The sequence below is a fragment of the Olea europaea genome, unplaced genomic scaffold, assembly GCF_002742605.1.
Source record: "Olea europaea var. sylvestris unplaced genomic scaffold, O_europaea_v1 scaffold1269, whole genome shotgun sequence".
Taxonomy (NCBI): Eukaryota; Viridiplantae; Streptophyta; class Magnoliopsida; order Lamiales; family Oleaceae; genus Olea; species Olea europaea.
The window spans coordinates 189,174-204,959 of record NW_019230142.1 but is presented as its reverse complement, the minus strand read 5'-3'; the positions used below and the strand labels follow the sequence as shown (position 1 = coordinate 204,959).

The window sequence follows — 15,786 nt, the reverse complement described above, 5'->3', positions numbered from 1 at the left end:
TCAAAATTTAATAATACCACAAAATAATACAATATAGAAAACAAACATTTTAATAATGAAATCCTAAAAAATATATATATATATAAAGACCAGATATCGAAACCTCAATTAATTCTCGAGAAAAAAAAAAGGAAAAATTAAGGGTTCAAATGTAAACAATACAAACCAAGAAATCTGAAATTAAAAAAATAAAGAAAAAAGAAATTCATCAGAACCAAAACTGAAATTGAATCTGACAACTAACCCGAATATCTCTGGAAAGCGGATGAGAGCACAGAACTCCGGTACATGTCCGATCGGATATCAGAAGCGCTTCGACCTCATTCGCCAAATTATCAACTTTACTTCCATTTTCAGCCGTCTTCGACGAGGATGCAGGAGCCGCGGCCTTGCCACCTCTCTTGGCCGCCGCTGCCGCCTTCTTCTGCGCTGCCTTCTTCTTGCTTGCGTCCGACACCATCTGTAATTAAATTCCAAATATACCCTCGATCAAAAAAATAAATAAATAAAAGAAATAGACATTTTCGTAAATTTTACCTTGAAATTGACTAAGAGGGGGATCTAGGGTTTCGGAAATGGGCAAGAACAGTAATTTACGTTGTGTCGCACAAAGATTGGGAGAGTTCGAATGGAGTCAGAGCACGAGGCTTGGTATATAGGGATTTAAATTTGAGTTGGGCTATATGGATATGGACCTTATGTCCAAAAAAGTTTAGGCAATATTAGTATTGGGCTAGCCCAAAAATAATTATTGCAAGTCATTATTGTTGGTCTAAAAGGTTTATAAGAGTAGAGAAAGAGCCCAATCTACTATTTGATCCAATCAATGCTTTCGTCTCCCTTTTAAATTTAAGATTGCACTCAATTAAACCCAATGTTTTAAAAATTGGCCGGGGCATTGACCCGAAAAAGGAAGAGGATCAAGGATCGAATTGGGGTTGAAGTGGTACGAACCGGATGCTAAATTAAATTAATAATATGATTAATATTAATTGAAATTACTTTTAATTTCTTTTGCTTTACTTTTATGTAACTTCCAAATAAAATCAAAACACAAAAGCTTCAAAGTCCAAAGAAACGAATCTGGCAGCTAACATCGCAACCAATGAATTGTTTATAATTGTTAGTTGTAGTTACACATCTCACATTGGAAGTTCAACAATGCTATGGAAGAGGATTCTCCTATAAAATTAGCATCATTCGGCCAAAAGTAAGAAATGGGCCTACTATTTTTAATAAGTGGGCCCAAAAAGTTTGTTACAAAAAGTCATAAAAATTTAAAAACAAGTACCAACTTTTAGCTTTACGGTTAAACCGGCTGAGTCAATGGATTTTATCGATTTTTAATTATCCGGTTAATATATGATGGCTGGACCATTTTCAAAACTGGTTCACGATTTTTCCGATTGAATGGCCGGCTCGATCCGATTTTTATAATATTGATTAAACTTGAGAGGGAGATCGGAAGAGCTTTTTCAGACAAAGTATTTTTACGTTAGAAGCTCTTTTGTTTAAATAAAAACATTAGTTATTTACAAAAAAGAATAACTTAAAATCTTGTTCTAGAGAAGCCAAATTTGAGTTTCTCTAAAAAAAAAAAAGGTTTTTACAAGAAACTTTAACTTGGCTTTTGATAAAAAGAAGTGAAAATCGGTCAAAGAATGGTGATAAAGGAATGATTTTAAAATTTGGGGACTAGATTACAAATTTTCAAAAGTTGATTCAGACACAGGAATGATGATTGAAGACAAGTGGAATCCAATTGAATGAACTTAGAAGATGGGGGATCAAACTTGCACGAGAAAAGAACGTAAGCAGAAAGAAAGGAAAAAATTAGGGACCAACATGTAATAGGACAATAGAAGGAGGCTTGTGATCACACACCTTTAGGCAATCCCATTGCATAAGCCAATTTTTCATAAATGCGATCGCACCACCGCACATGGTGCAATAACACAGAAATAAATTTGACAACTAGAGTTGTTTTCTTATATGATTTGATTACTTTATGAAAACCTCTTTGGACGCAAATTCCACCTAATTATGGGATTTAATAATACAAAACTTCATTTAACAATTGGAGATGTATCTGTCAAATATTATACAATTTTTTGCACTCAAGAAAGGCAATCTACTACTCTTTCATAAGGAATCAAAAAGCAAGATACAAGAAATCAATCTTTTGAATATTATTTCTCGTTTTTTGGGCAAAAAGAATAAGATGCAACTAAAGATTAATCAAGAAAGATTTTAAAGAGATTTAAGATTTCCCAAGTTCTCTTTTTCTTCGTATATTTCAAATTAGGGCGATCTCTTATTACTGCAATATGATTTCTTGTAACATTATAATGTTAGGCTAAACTTGTAGTCAATAAGACGTGAATGAATCATTTATTATGAATTTTTAATATTGGGTTTAGAACTTTGACATTAATATTTGTTTATCTTGGATGATTGTTATCTTGTTTAATGCTTTTCAATAAAAGAATCTTAATTGGACTGCTGTGTGATTTTTGTTATAATTGAGAAAAGTAATAAGAAAGCTAGCCCATTATAACAACAAATGTGTTGCATATACATCATAAATTACAGATTTGTTTGCCAACTTATAATTTGGTAATATTTGATTGAGTCAAAATATCATTAACCAGATAAAAAACTCCATCACTTTTTCTTAACTCCTCGTCAATTCGTAAAAGATTATGTAAATGATAATGTACAACAAACATTTTTCTTATAACAATAATTGTGAGATTTGATAGAGGATAAGGACAAACCGTTATGCATTTCTAGATTTTAGCAAGTGTTCTCATGTTTTAATGCAATCTTTAACGTTCACATCTTTTATAGAAACATAGGAATGTCGTATGAGTGTATAAGTTTAATTTTTCTTGAGAAATATTGTTAAACAAAATAGGCAAATTGATCAACAAGAATAGATAAATATTGTCATGATCTTGAGTTGTATCAAATTGGATTAATAAAGGAGAATTCAAAATTTTAGTGCGTGTTTTTAATAGTTTTGTTCTTCTTAGGTAATTTCATCGCACAAAAACAGACAAAACATAGGATAAGGAAAAAAGAGACAAAATATAGAGTAGATGAATTTAAAATGAAAAAGGAAAAGGAAAAAAAAAAAGGAAATTAAGGAGGGAAAACAACTATGAGAAATCTATTGAGGGGGAAGTACAAGTTTAGCAAATTTTGATGGTGAATCATTGAGGGACTTATATTCAAATATTTGAAAAATAGTTAGAGAGTTAAAGGAAAATTTAATTAAGATGAGGAATCATTTTGCAAGTCCGGTGAGTGCCATGTTTGATAGAGATTAAAATCAAAATTTTGGTAGATTTTGATAAAAATTAGTAAAATGTGTGGTTGAAGAGTTATGAATCCCATGAAATACATGGTTAAAATTAATTATTGACATTGAATTAGATCAAACAAGACCTAGTGTCCTAATAAATTTTAGTCAAAACCTCAATTTAACTTCATATTTATTATTTGCAAATACAAATTCTAAATTGTCGCTGTGGTCAGCCAAAAAGTTTTTGTTTGCAGAATAGTTAATGTGCATTTTTTACAAGAATTAAACTAGTTGTACGCCCGGTTTTACAATAATTTTCAGTTTCAAAAATGTTTATTTTATTACAAGAATGTCACTGCCAACAAATAAATGGAAAATAATTGTAATAACTTTCTTAAAATTGCAAACTAGGCCTAAAGTTCCATATAAAGTTTTTGGGAAGGATAACACTAGTTGTATATAATTTTTTGTACATTAATGTATCCATACACTCGCACGGATTGTGGTTCACTCGAATAAAATATTCGAGTAGGCCCACCCCATATGAGTGTGGGACGCTTTGATGTACAAAAAATTATGTACACCAAATAAAGTCCTTTTTGAAAGCTCTCTTTTTCCATATTCTCGCAAAATAAGTCACGTAATTAGATGATGAAAAACATCGTGGCATAGTACCTGTCCGCATTTGATGTGGGAACTAAAATTCAAACCACTTTTTTGACTCTATCCATGAATTATTCAGTAATGTGTTTCACAATGAAACTCTCCTATATTTTTAGGTATCTCTGCAAATATTATTTCAAAAGAAAAGTATCACATTTTACACTAGTATGACGCTCATTCTATGTTGTGTCTCATGATGTCACGGATTCAAATATTGTGGTGAAAATATCTATTAGTAAAACTATTTAGAGTGAATGGGTCTCAGGAGCAAATCGTTTATAGGGAATATTGTTTCCGTGATGTTAACTAGAATTTTGCCGATGAAATTTTAGGAGGAGCTTTGATGATAAATAAGTGAAGATTTGGCTGGAAAATGTGGTACATATTTCAGTCCTTTCATCAAAGAAAAGAATATCATTTTGAATTTATTTAGATTATGGGAGCAACCTAGTCAATGGTGAATTATTCTAGAGTTCAGAAGGCAACAACAAAGAGAATCAAAATTAAGAAAAAAATCCAAAGTTCTACAATAACATGTTTCAGATGGTATGATTGAAAAGAAATGAGTGCATTGAATGAAAATCAACAATATCATCATCAATACATCAAACTGTCAATTCTTATTTTGAACGTAATTCTTATCTTGTTTAGTGTTCAGTACATGTCTTTTTCATACGCCAAAATACGTCAAACTTCAATTTTATTTTATTTTTTGCCTTATCTTTTGTTAGACACGTATATTTACTATATACTAAAATATATTAAACTCTTACTTTTTACCTCGCTTCAACAATTACATCTTTATCGTTTAGCTTCAACACGTTCAAGCTGTAAATGATACTGTTTGTCATTCTAAGTAAAAGTAAGATGCATGCACTTTATTCAAGTAAAAACTCTATAGAATTGTTTCCAATACACAACTTAAGCTTAGATATTTTGAACATCACAGTATAATTGATCATTAAATATCTCTTCTCGAACAATCGATAAGACACAAGTTACAAGTTTGCGTAGGTGAAAAGAAATATCAAAATTGAAATGACTAATGACTAAACATCAATCTCTCAATAATTTCGACCTAAAAATCTTTAGTAACTTAAAAATGCATTCACACTATAAAATTTAAGAACATACATAAAGCAATGAATGTGCTCATTTCTTGCCATTTAGGCTAATTATGAAAATAATAATTTTCTTCCTTTGTTGCTTTCTCATGACCAGTGCTTTTCCATATCTTCTTCATAAACCCCACGTGGGTTCTACATCTTGTAATCATTTTGACTAAACGAAAGAGCTTCACTAATCACATGGACTTGGAATCTCCCAAAGATTCCTTTGAGTAACAATTAAACCAAACACCTGTATTTTAGCTTAAAAGAATTATTTATAAGTAAATAAGTAAGTTTTTAAAGTTTGCAATATTTTTAAACGAGAAAAATAAAAATAAGTAAATTACTTATTTTCACATCACACGAAAGTTACTTTTTAATTAAAATAAGAAAAGGGAAACAATTTATTATCTAAATATATCACAAAAGTACTTTACTTTTATTTTTTTCCAGGCTTTGCCAAACGTGTTCTTATTTTTAGGAATGTTTGCATGATCATGAATCATTGAAGTCGGACTGTAATGTAGAATAATATTATTGCATGCGACACTTTGTATTGTATTTCTCATTCATCATTACCACTGCACTGCTATTTGCTAGATCTTGATCCAACAACATATATTAAGTTACTATTTGGCAGGAATTAAAATTAAAATTTTAATTTAAGTTAAAATCTAAAATTAATTTTAATCACCATAAAATTTATGAGATTCACAATTTTTCAACTACACATTTTATAAATTTTTATCAAAATTTATTAAAATTTTAATTTTAATCTCTATCCAGGGACGGAGGGTGGTGGGGGGGACCGATCTGGGCTGTAGTCCCCCTCCAAGGCCCAAGATTTTTTTTTTTTTTTGTTAAGACATTTTTCATTTTTCTGTAAAAACAGTTTTTTTATGTGTAAATTTATTTTTTTCCCGTATTAGTCCGACTTGAAATTTTGTAATCCGATCTTGGATCAAATCCTGGATCCGTCCCTATCTCTATCAAATAGGGATTAAGTATATAATAAAATATAAAAGATACCAAAGTCTTAATAGATACCTAGTTTTACGATATTTTTTAAGGGTACCATTGGTACACCGTAGTGATCATATGAAGGATAGAAATATGAAGATTGTATCACGTTGAATTGGACTATATTTGATATAGCATCACGCATAAAAAATGCATAAATATCGAAAAAGAAAAATAAATTATGATAATCTTTTTGCCTATATTTTTTTTTCGAAAAAATTATTTTTAAGTAGCTTTCTCTGATTTAGATAATTTACTCTTTTTTTTTAATTATTATACTTTTAAGTTGTAAAATTTTTTTCGTTTAGATGTAATCCTTGAGTTTGTGACAAAATAAGTAACTTAATATTTTTAACAAAAAAAATATTTATTTTGAAACCTAAATAATTACTTATATTTAATTTTATTTATAAGTGATATTTCACTTATATGTACATTATTCACGTATAAGTAAATTCATTATAAATATAATTCAAAATAAATTCATACTATATAATGTATTTCTTCAATCCATTTTACCAAATGACAATCACATTAGTTAAAATTTAGGTATTGTTTGATATTGTGAATTTCACCGAGAAAAATAATCACTTTCTTTGCCTCTTATTAGATTTCTTTATCTTACATCCATCTTAAATGTTTAAAATAAATAAATCATTTTTTCATAAATACAAAAAAATGAAATCTTAGGCAAGGAGGGGCATAGCCTCTTACGAAATTCAAAAGACAACGAACACAAAGAGCGGTCAAAAAGAATTCGCTGTGTGAACGTATTAAAATATGATTGACAATAGAACAAGAGAAATTTAAATTTTATCAATCCAACAACCAACCATATTTGTCCAAATTCCATCAAAATCTTGAATTCTGTGCCTATCCGTCCCATCAACCAATCCTTTATAAAATACTCGTTCTATTGTTCATAGAATTATTGTATTGCATTGCATCAATTCACTTTGAAAACGAATGGTTCCAAAATGGTTAAGATTTGATTAGGAAATGAATTTATTTGTTTGTCTAATGTTACTTTTTCATCGCCTTTTAACAAAAGAACGTGCTTTAGGCTTTTACCATAATGACATCAAGTTATAATAATCATATGCATCACATACACACATGTATTACCTACCACTTGAGATAATTAATCACTTCTATCTTCTCTAAAGATTAAAATGAGTTGTGAATGATGTAGATCAATTATTGATCATAAATTTACCTAAAATCGGCCTAGAATTTTTACACAGATATAATTGTCACCTGAAAAGCGAATGATCGTTTTATTTTTCAACAAGTACTAAGGACAATGAAAACGATTCATCTTAGCGGTCGATTACCCAAAAACTTTCTACAAATGAATGGACTTAAAAGTTGTGAATCAGTGTCGGTCGATAGTGAAAAAAACAATTATTTTTAAATATTGAAATTATAATGAACTTTTATTTTCGAGTTCTAGTACTAATATAATGTTTAACAAAAAATAAAAGGAAAGGAAGGGAAGGAGACACATTAAACTATATCGACATCTCATGACGTGATGGGCAATTTAGTCATTTATTTAAATTACAAACATTCAAATTAATGGCCAAATTTTTTACACATCATCCAATGTCAAAGTAGATTTATTCCATTTAGAAAGATGACGAGTTGCGCTAAGTAGTAGCAGAGACAAGAGGCGAGACGAAAAATTGGCAAAACTAAATTTTAAAAAATATCAAAAAAATCTGAAAATTTAAATTCAACAAGGTCAAATGGAAGGTTTTCGTAAATTTAATGAGACGCTCGACCCTACTCGTCCTTTAGTGGGTCCGCCCTGGGTAGTAGTTTGTAACCCAACTTTTACTGAGTAATAATATAAAAACAACGATAATTATGAAAGAGCAAAACATAATTTAACTCTTTTGAAACCTTAACAATCCATTAAACAAAGAAACCTAATTAACGACCCACCAACATAAGATAATCCATTCTATTCTTCCTTCATGTACAAATTACCTCTCACCTCCTCTCACATGACACTACACGCATTTGGATTCTCGTCGCTAAATATTTGGGGTGCATGGTAGGGTCCATACACATGTGAATAGTGTTGAAACTGGTCCCCCACTGGACCCAGCGCGTACATATACGGATATGGATTCCCAATTTGGACCTGCACCTTGTTCTCTCCCCCACCCCCTTCTTCACCGCCACCATCCTTACCCTTACCACCGCCTTTCCCCTTATTCCCACCAACTTCTTCACCGCCGCCACCTTTCCCCTTATCACCGCCACCGCCTTCCTTTTTGGGAGGTAGAATCTCAACCTCTTTCTTCAAATGCTTCTTGAGAGTCTCAGCTAGAGCCTTCATGTCCATTGCTCCAATCACTGTCACCAAATCCTTCTGTCTGTCTATTTTCATATCTTCATACCCTGTAACGCCGTCAAATATCTCCGTCAACTACACTTCAATATGAGTACTAAAAACTAACAATGATTTTGATAATCTCACCCTTTGTTTTGGTCACAATCTTGTGGATTTTCTGTATGCATCCCTCGCAGTGTAAGTGCACTTTCATGACCGCGGCCGTCACAGGCGGCTGTATACAAATTAATGCTTTTAATTCTACAAATTAATTTAATTTGTAAAAAAATTAAGATTTTGCCGACGTGGCACATTTAAATAGACTATGAACATGGGGGAGTTACGTAATTTAACGAAAGAATAATTCAAAATTGAGTTCATGACGTGAAACGTCGAACCTAACTGCACCAAATAAAACCAAAACTGCTCACTGCTAACGTGCGCTAGCTGCCACATGGTTTTTCCCTTTATTTAGGAATAATTAATGTGTAACTCACGACCAACCGAAAAAACAGAAAATAAAATAAAAAAAGATACTTTTAGCCCCTATTTGGCCTCCAATTTTTAGTAATAGAAATGGGTGGAATAATATTTTTTTGAAAAATAAGTTATTGAAAAAGAGGGAAAAGTTTTCGATTTACGTGTAATATTATTTTATGGAACATTGTATGATTAAAAATATGAGAAAAAAATAAAATATAATGAAATGTAATTTAATGAGGGTTAAAAGGGAGCTTAATTGAATGAAAACGGATGGAATGTGCATTGAATGTGAGACATCCGTTGCTAAACTGCGCCGGGCGTGCATCACGAAAAGACAAAAGAAAAATCTGGAATATGAATGAATACAGGTAAGGAAAACAGTGGCAATATAGTGATTGAAATTACCTTCTTGTCCTTGGTTTTTTTGTCTTCACTTTTATTCTTTGCATTTTTGTCTTCTTTTCCATTTTCTTTGCCTTTTTCATTCTCTTTATTGTTGTCGTTCTTTCTGGGCTGTCCCGGTGAAATCAGTTCCACTTTTTTGTGGGTTTTCCCCTCTACTTTTTCACGGAGTTTGGCCGGATCGAATTCCCCCGTAACCGTAATCTTCTGAGATTCATCAATGGTCAAAGTCTTCACACCTTTTTTTCACACACAGAATACCCACAAACATTATTCAAGTGCAAAGTCAAATTAAAAAAATGCAGAAAGTGAAAAGGAAAAAATTGTAAACACATAAAAAAGTAGAAAATATGGATGGGTTTTAAACCCAGAAAAATAATAATTGTAGATACAACAAATTCTAAAAGAGTCATGGTAAAATGAAAAAAAAAGGATGGAAACCCAGAAAAATATTTTGAAAATTGATTGAGAACATATCATAATAAAAGTGAAAAATAGAGAAAACGGAGTAAAAACCCAGAAAAATATATTGAGAAGGAAAACCGAAAAATTATTCTGAAAAACTTATAACAAAAGTGAGATTTGAGAATAAAAATGTTCATCTGTACCGTCAAAAGAGCGAATGCATTTTAGGAATTTGGATGCGCAGCCATCACAGTGCAAATCAGCCTTCAAAACCGCAGTAATATTATCATTTCCTCCATTGTCCTTTTTCTTGTTATTATCATTTTCATTCTTCTGTTCTCCTTCATTCTTTTTCTTGTTCTTCTGCAAAACTCACAAACAAAAAGGAACACAAAAATATCAAAAACAAAAGACTGAAAAAATTAAATGGGAAAAATAAAAACAAAAGCCAAGAGAAGCCCATGATGAATCTGAAACATCTTACCGCACCCATTTGTGAGAAACTATAATTGTTTCTTTGGGTTCTCAAACAGGGTAAGGAACGGTGCACTGATAACGTATTTATACACAGAAGTTGGAGAAGATGGAGTAGTGGAGTGGTGATGTGCGTGTGGACCCCGCATGATGAGTTGCCATGTACTCAAAAGAATGGTTTTGCCCTTTATTTCTTTCCCTCTTTTGTAATTGAACCTTTTTAGTTTTTAATTTTTATGAACTTTTAGAGCTAAGCTTCAAAGAAAATAAAAAGGAAAAAATACGAAGCCCCTTAGCCATTCTATTAGCGTGGTTTTGGTCCTATCATTCAAAAACTAGAGTTCTTTGATCAATATAACATTTAGAAATGAAGCAATTTGACGATCGAGGAATCAAAATTACAACTAATTGAAAGATTAGAAAATTTGACTCTAATGTTGTATTTCAAGTGTTCAACACGAACTTGTATCATTGATCTTTGACCTATTCTTTCGTTAACAATTTTCGTTTAAATTTTTAAAATAAACCAAGGTGGTCAAAAAAATTTATTTAATTGCATAGTAAGCAACAAAATTGTCAATTATTCATTTAGTTTTGTACTATAACTAGTAAAACAATTGTCTCACTTAAATTTTTAGACATCAAGCTTAGTTAAAAAACAAAAACCAAATTCGTGAAGTTTGTCCTATGTAAAACTAATGAAAATTGACGATTTTCATTGTTAAGGTTTGGTTGTGATCTGCAATGAAAAGATGGGGATTAACTTGCTTTTTTTAAAGGTGAGGGGACTAAATTACTACATAAATAATAGATTAGGGATCAGCGAAAATGAGATCTGGGATCCCAAGCTTCACTTTGCACAAGTAGGACCTTAACCTTTTCCTTGGTTTATTTATTCATTAAATTAGGATTTACAAAATCTACACTTTCTTAAAAAAAAAAAGGTCATGTTTTAGTCACATGAATTTTTAATGGTCGAAACATAGCTATCAAATCCACTCAATCATTCACCTTAGCAAGACTCCAGGTCAACGGTCTTTAATTCAATCGAGGGTCACTGGTTGAATCGATGATCCATTGTCTAATGAAAATTTTTAACTAATTAAAAGTTATAGTACATTTTTGTTATGTTTTAAGATTAGAGTCACTAATATTGATTGAAGAACTTGTTGAAGGGGGACGAAACCAGAGAGAGGGAATTGGAATGTAGAGCTTGGATTTGAATTTTCAGAGGGAATACACCCATTTTTTTTCTTTGTGAATTGATACAAATATTTTGGAACAATGCAAAAGCATTAATTCTCTGTAGATTGTTGTTGTTCGATGATCAATTATGATAGTGACTTCTTCCTCCTTTTTGTAAATACTTAATTTTTTTTACATGGAGAATAATTTATAGGAACAATTTTTAAAATTAACTGCGTAGATTATATGATCATACCGATCAATTATAACTAAGTATGGATATTCATATTCAGTAGGTGAACAATAATTCTTGATACCTACTAATATTCCGTCGGTGATATAAATCAGTTTTGAAAAGGAAAAAAGAGTTTTAGCCATTTAAATTCATTTAAGATTCGAATTTTTCGACATTAATGTAATTCAATTACATTACAAAGTTAAAAATATTCAAAATGATCACGTGCGAAATGCATAGTTTGACAAGGGTGGTGGAATATTTTTTGGAAGTGTAAATGTTGTTTTGCACCATTTTACGTAGTTCTTGCTTCTTTCGAGCATTGTGAGTATTTATGTTCTTGAGTATAAATAAATTTAACCTAAGAAAAAAAAATATCAAAACAAGGTTTTTTTTTTTTTTTCCAAGTTTGTTGGAAATTTGTAATAAAGATTGCTAATTGCATCCAAGATCGTTCGATGATAGAGACTTAATGGAATAAAACTTTAATCAATTTCAATGGTTTGTATTGCCACTGCCTCCACCTCCACCTCCACCAGCGCCATTCTCCTTTTCAACACCACCTTCTTCCTTATTGCTGCCCTTCCCCTTCTCGTCACCACCCTGTAGGATAATTTAATGCTTTAAATCACCGAATCTTTCATATTAAATCATCAAGAAATTGAAAAACTTTAGCGAAATTTTACCTGAATCAGACATGGTTAATGCAATAATGAATTACGTGATATAGTTTTACAAATCTACACGCAACCTCCTTGTTCTCTCTGTGATGGGATGCAGAAGAGAATGAATAATACGTACGTAGGATTTGGGGACCATAACCGTATTTATATAACGACGCCCTTTAACATAATTCGGCCCATCATAGAATTAGGATTTAGGCCCGGTCTCTACACATGTATAAACCCACACTTTAATTGGATACATTAAAACCCAAAATCGAAACCTTATTAGATCACTTTCATTGGGCTCGACCGAATTCGATAGCCTTTAATTTAACACACAATTATTCAAACATATAAGCCCATCCATGGATTAAAAAATTCTTACAATCTCCCACTTGGGCTATATGTGTCACCTTATAATTGTGCATTAAATACGACCTTATGAGTACTCGAAATTTTGCTATCATTACCGAATGCATCCCCAAACAATCTCATCTATCAATCATATCAACATAGGATCAAAGTGGCTTTCGCTACCTTCATTGTAGCTAAACCCGTCACTGGTCACGTATATCAATATAACCTAATGACATGGATCAAACATGAATGTGTAGCATGGAAATTATATGTAATGTAATCTGTAACATGCCTATTTCCAATTGGTTCACCTTAATACTTTAGTGAGATCATTTTAAATAAGTTCAAAGATAATAAACCAAATAACTTTAATCTTAAACTGTATCCTAAATAACAGTACATGTGTCCAATATGAAAAGCAAAAATACAAACTCCCACTGAAACTAGATATCCTCAAGAGACACTATACCCCATATGAGCAGTGTGCTCATGAAAGATCTTAGGTATCAATCACTTAGTAAGCAGATCCGCAACCATGGAGTTTGTCCCAATATGCTCTATTGACACCTGTCCACTCTGAACTCTTTTTTTAACAGCCAGGAACTTGATCTTTATATGTTTTGACTTCTTCCAGCTCCTGTTGTTATTGGAATACAACACTGTTAATTTATTGTCACAAAATATCTTAAGTGGTCTTTCTATGTTGTCCACAATGCGCAGCCCAATGACAAAATTACGTAGCCATATTTCATGATTTGATGTCTCATAACATGCTATAAACTCCGCCGCCATGATGGAAGTAGCTATGAGTATTTGTTTAGCACTCTTCCAGGAAATAGCACCTCCAGCAAGCAGGTAAATATAGTCTGAAGTGGATCTCCTACTATCTTGGCATCCCGCGAAATCGAAATCAGAATAACCGATGATCTCCAACTGATCCGATCTTCTGTATGTGAGCACGTAGTCTTTTGTTCTCTGTAAATACCTCATGACCCATTTTGCTGCTTTCCGATGATCCATTCTCGGGTTACTTAAATATCTCCCTAGCATCCAAACAATGCACGCTATATCCTGACGCGTACAAATTTGAGCATACATCAGACTCCCTATAGCTGAGGAATAAAGAATCTTCTGCATTTCTTTAATTTCTAAGTCATTTTTAGGGCACTGATTTAAGCTGAACTTGTCTCCTTTAACCACAGGGGTGTCACCAGGTTTACAATCTTGCATGCCATATTTTTTAAGTACCTTTTTGATATAGCTCTTTTGTAATAATACAAGAATACCTCGAGAACGATTTTGGCGTATCTGAATTCCTAATACAAAAGAAGCGTCATCAAGATCTTTCATCTCAAAATTCTTTACTAGAAATATCTTGGTTTCATGCAATAAGCCTATATCGTTACTGGCACTTATATGTCATCGACATATAAAATCAGAAAACTATACTTGCTCCCACTGAACTTGTGGTATATACAATCATCAGCCAAATTCATCTCAAAACCAAATGAGATGATCACCTGATGAAACTTGTAATACCATTGACGAGACGTCTGTTTGATTCCATAGATGAATTTCTTTAATTTACAAACCATTTGCTTTGCATCATCCGATACAAAGTTTTCTGGTTGTACCATATAAATTGTTTTATCAATGTCATCATTGAGAAACGCTGTCTTAACATCCATCTGATGTAGCTCAAGATCAAAATGTGCTACCAATGCCATTATAGTTATGAAAGAATTTTTCGAAGAAACCAGAGAGAAAGTCTCTTTATAATCGATGTCTTCTTTCTAAGTAAAGCTCTTTGCGACAAGACGAGCCTTATACCTCTCTACATCACATTTCAAATCCCTCTTGGTCTTAAATATTCATTTACAACCAATGTGTTTCGCACCTTCGGGCAATAGAACGAGGTCCCGTACGTCATTGTCCTTCATGGACTTTATCTCTTCATTCATGGCATCGAGCCACTTTTGAGAGTTAGAACTTTCCATGCCTTGACGGAAGTTGATCAGATCATCTTTCACCATTCCAATGTCAACTTCATGTTCTTGGATAAATACGATGTAATCATCCGAAACCGCACTTCTCATCTCTCTAGTGGATCTTCTTAATGACGTTGGTTCTTGAGGCTGTAAAGTTTGTTTTTCTGGAACAATTTGTTGATCTTGAGAGGGAGGTATGACATTGTCTTGATCCGGAGTTGCTTCTTGAACAATATCAGGGATAGAAACCTGATCATTGTCAATGACAATTGGAGGAATCTCAACATATTCATCCTCAAAGACAAAGCTTGTAACCCTTTCTCCCCCCGCAAACTCAACATCCTCAAAGAACTGAGCATTTTTTGTCTCGAAAATTGCCTTAGTTGTGGAATCATAAAACTTGTAACCCCTGGATCTTTTAGAATATCCAATAAAATAGCAACTGATGGTCCTTGCGTCCAGTTTCTTTTCATTTGGCTTATAGGGCCTTGCCTTAGCTGGACACCCCCAAATATGTATATCCTTCAAATTAGGCTTCTTGCCCGTCCAAAGCTCATATGGGATTTTATCAATAGCCTTAGTTGGAATTCTATTGAGTATATAAGCTGCGGTCTTTAATGCTTCACCCCAGAGAGATTCTGGTAAGGTAGAATGACTAATCATACTCCTCACCATGCCCTTAAGCGTTCTGTTTCGTCTCTCAACAACACCATTCATAGTGGGCGAACCCGACATAGTGTACTGTGGGACGATACCGCATTCCTCTAGAAATTTAGCAAATAGTACTAGACGTTGTTCACCTGAACCGTTATACCTGCCATAGTATTCACCTCCATGGTCAGATCTGATGCTTTTAATCCTTTTGCCGAGTTGGTTCTCAACTTCAACTTTATAGTTTTTGAACTCATCCAGTGACTGTGATTTTTCATGAATGAGATATATGTAGTCATATCTTGAAAAGTCGTCTATGAACGTTATAAAATATTGTTGACCATTCCAAGAACCCGTAGGGAATGGTCTACAAATATCCGTGTGTATAAGTTCCAAGACGTCTGAAGTCCTATTGGTTTGAAATCTCCTTTTATTGGTTTGTTTTCCCTTTATATAGTTGACACACAAATCATAATCTATGAAGTCAAGAGGGTCGAGAAT

The 15,786-nt window shown here is 32.5% G+C and overlaps 1 protein-coding gene and 1 long non-coding RNA gene across 2 annotated transcripts; both read right to left on the bottom strand.

Annotated features, from left to right (window-relative positions):
- Positions 1 to 150: 150 nt before the first annotated feature.
- Positions 151 to 652, bottom strand: LOC111374631. Its single transcript, XR_002699168.1, has 2 exons — positions 538 to 652; positions 151 to 460 (listed from the first exon to the last, which is right to left on the bottom strand). It is a non-coding gene; the product is annotated as an uncharacterized LOC111374631 (long non-coding RNA).
- A 7,294-nt stretch (positions 653 to 7,946) lies between these two features.
- On the bottom strand, positions 7,947 to 10,366 carry LOC111374645 (heavy metal-associated isoprenylated plant protein 3-like). The gene is made up of 5 exons (XM_022997358.1): positions 10,215 to 10,366; positions 9,934 to 10,093; positions 9,329 to 9,564; positions 8,588 to 8,675; positions 7,947 to 8,508 (listed from the first exon to the last, which is right to left on the bottom strand). Exons 1-5 carry the CDS (start codon positions 10,221 to 10,223, stop codon positions 8,105 to 8,107), a joined length of 897 nt encoding a protein of 298 aa, XP_022853126.1. The 5' UTR covers positions 10,224 to 10,366; the 3' UTR covers positions 7,947 to 8,104.
- Between the last annotated feature and the right edge of the window lie 5,420 nt (positions 10,367 to 15,786).

Excerpts from the sequence above, each read along its gene's own strand:
- LOC111374645 (XM_022997358.1), bottom strand. Across the intron at positions 8,676-9,328 it reads AAAAAACCAAGGACAAGAAG|CCGCCTGTGACGGCCGCGGT; the intron begins GTAATTTCAATC and ends ATTTGTATACAG. Across the intron at positions 8,509-8,587 it reads GATTGTGACCAAAACAAAGG|GGTATGAAGATATGAAAATA; the intron begins GTGAGATTATCA and ends ACGGCGTTACAG.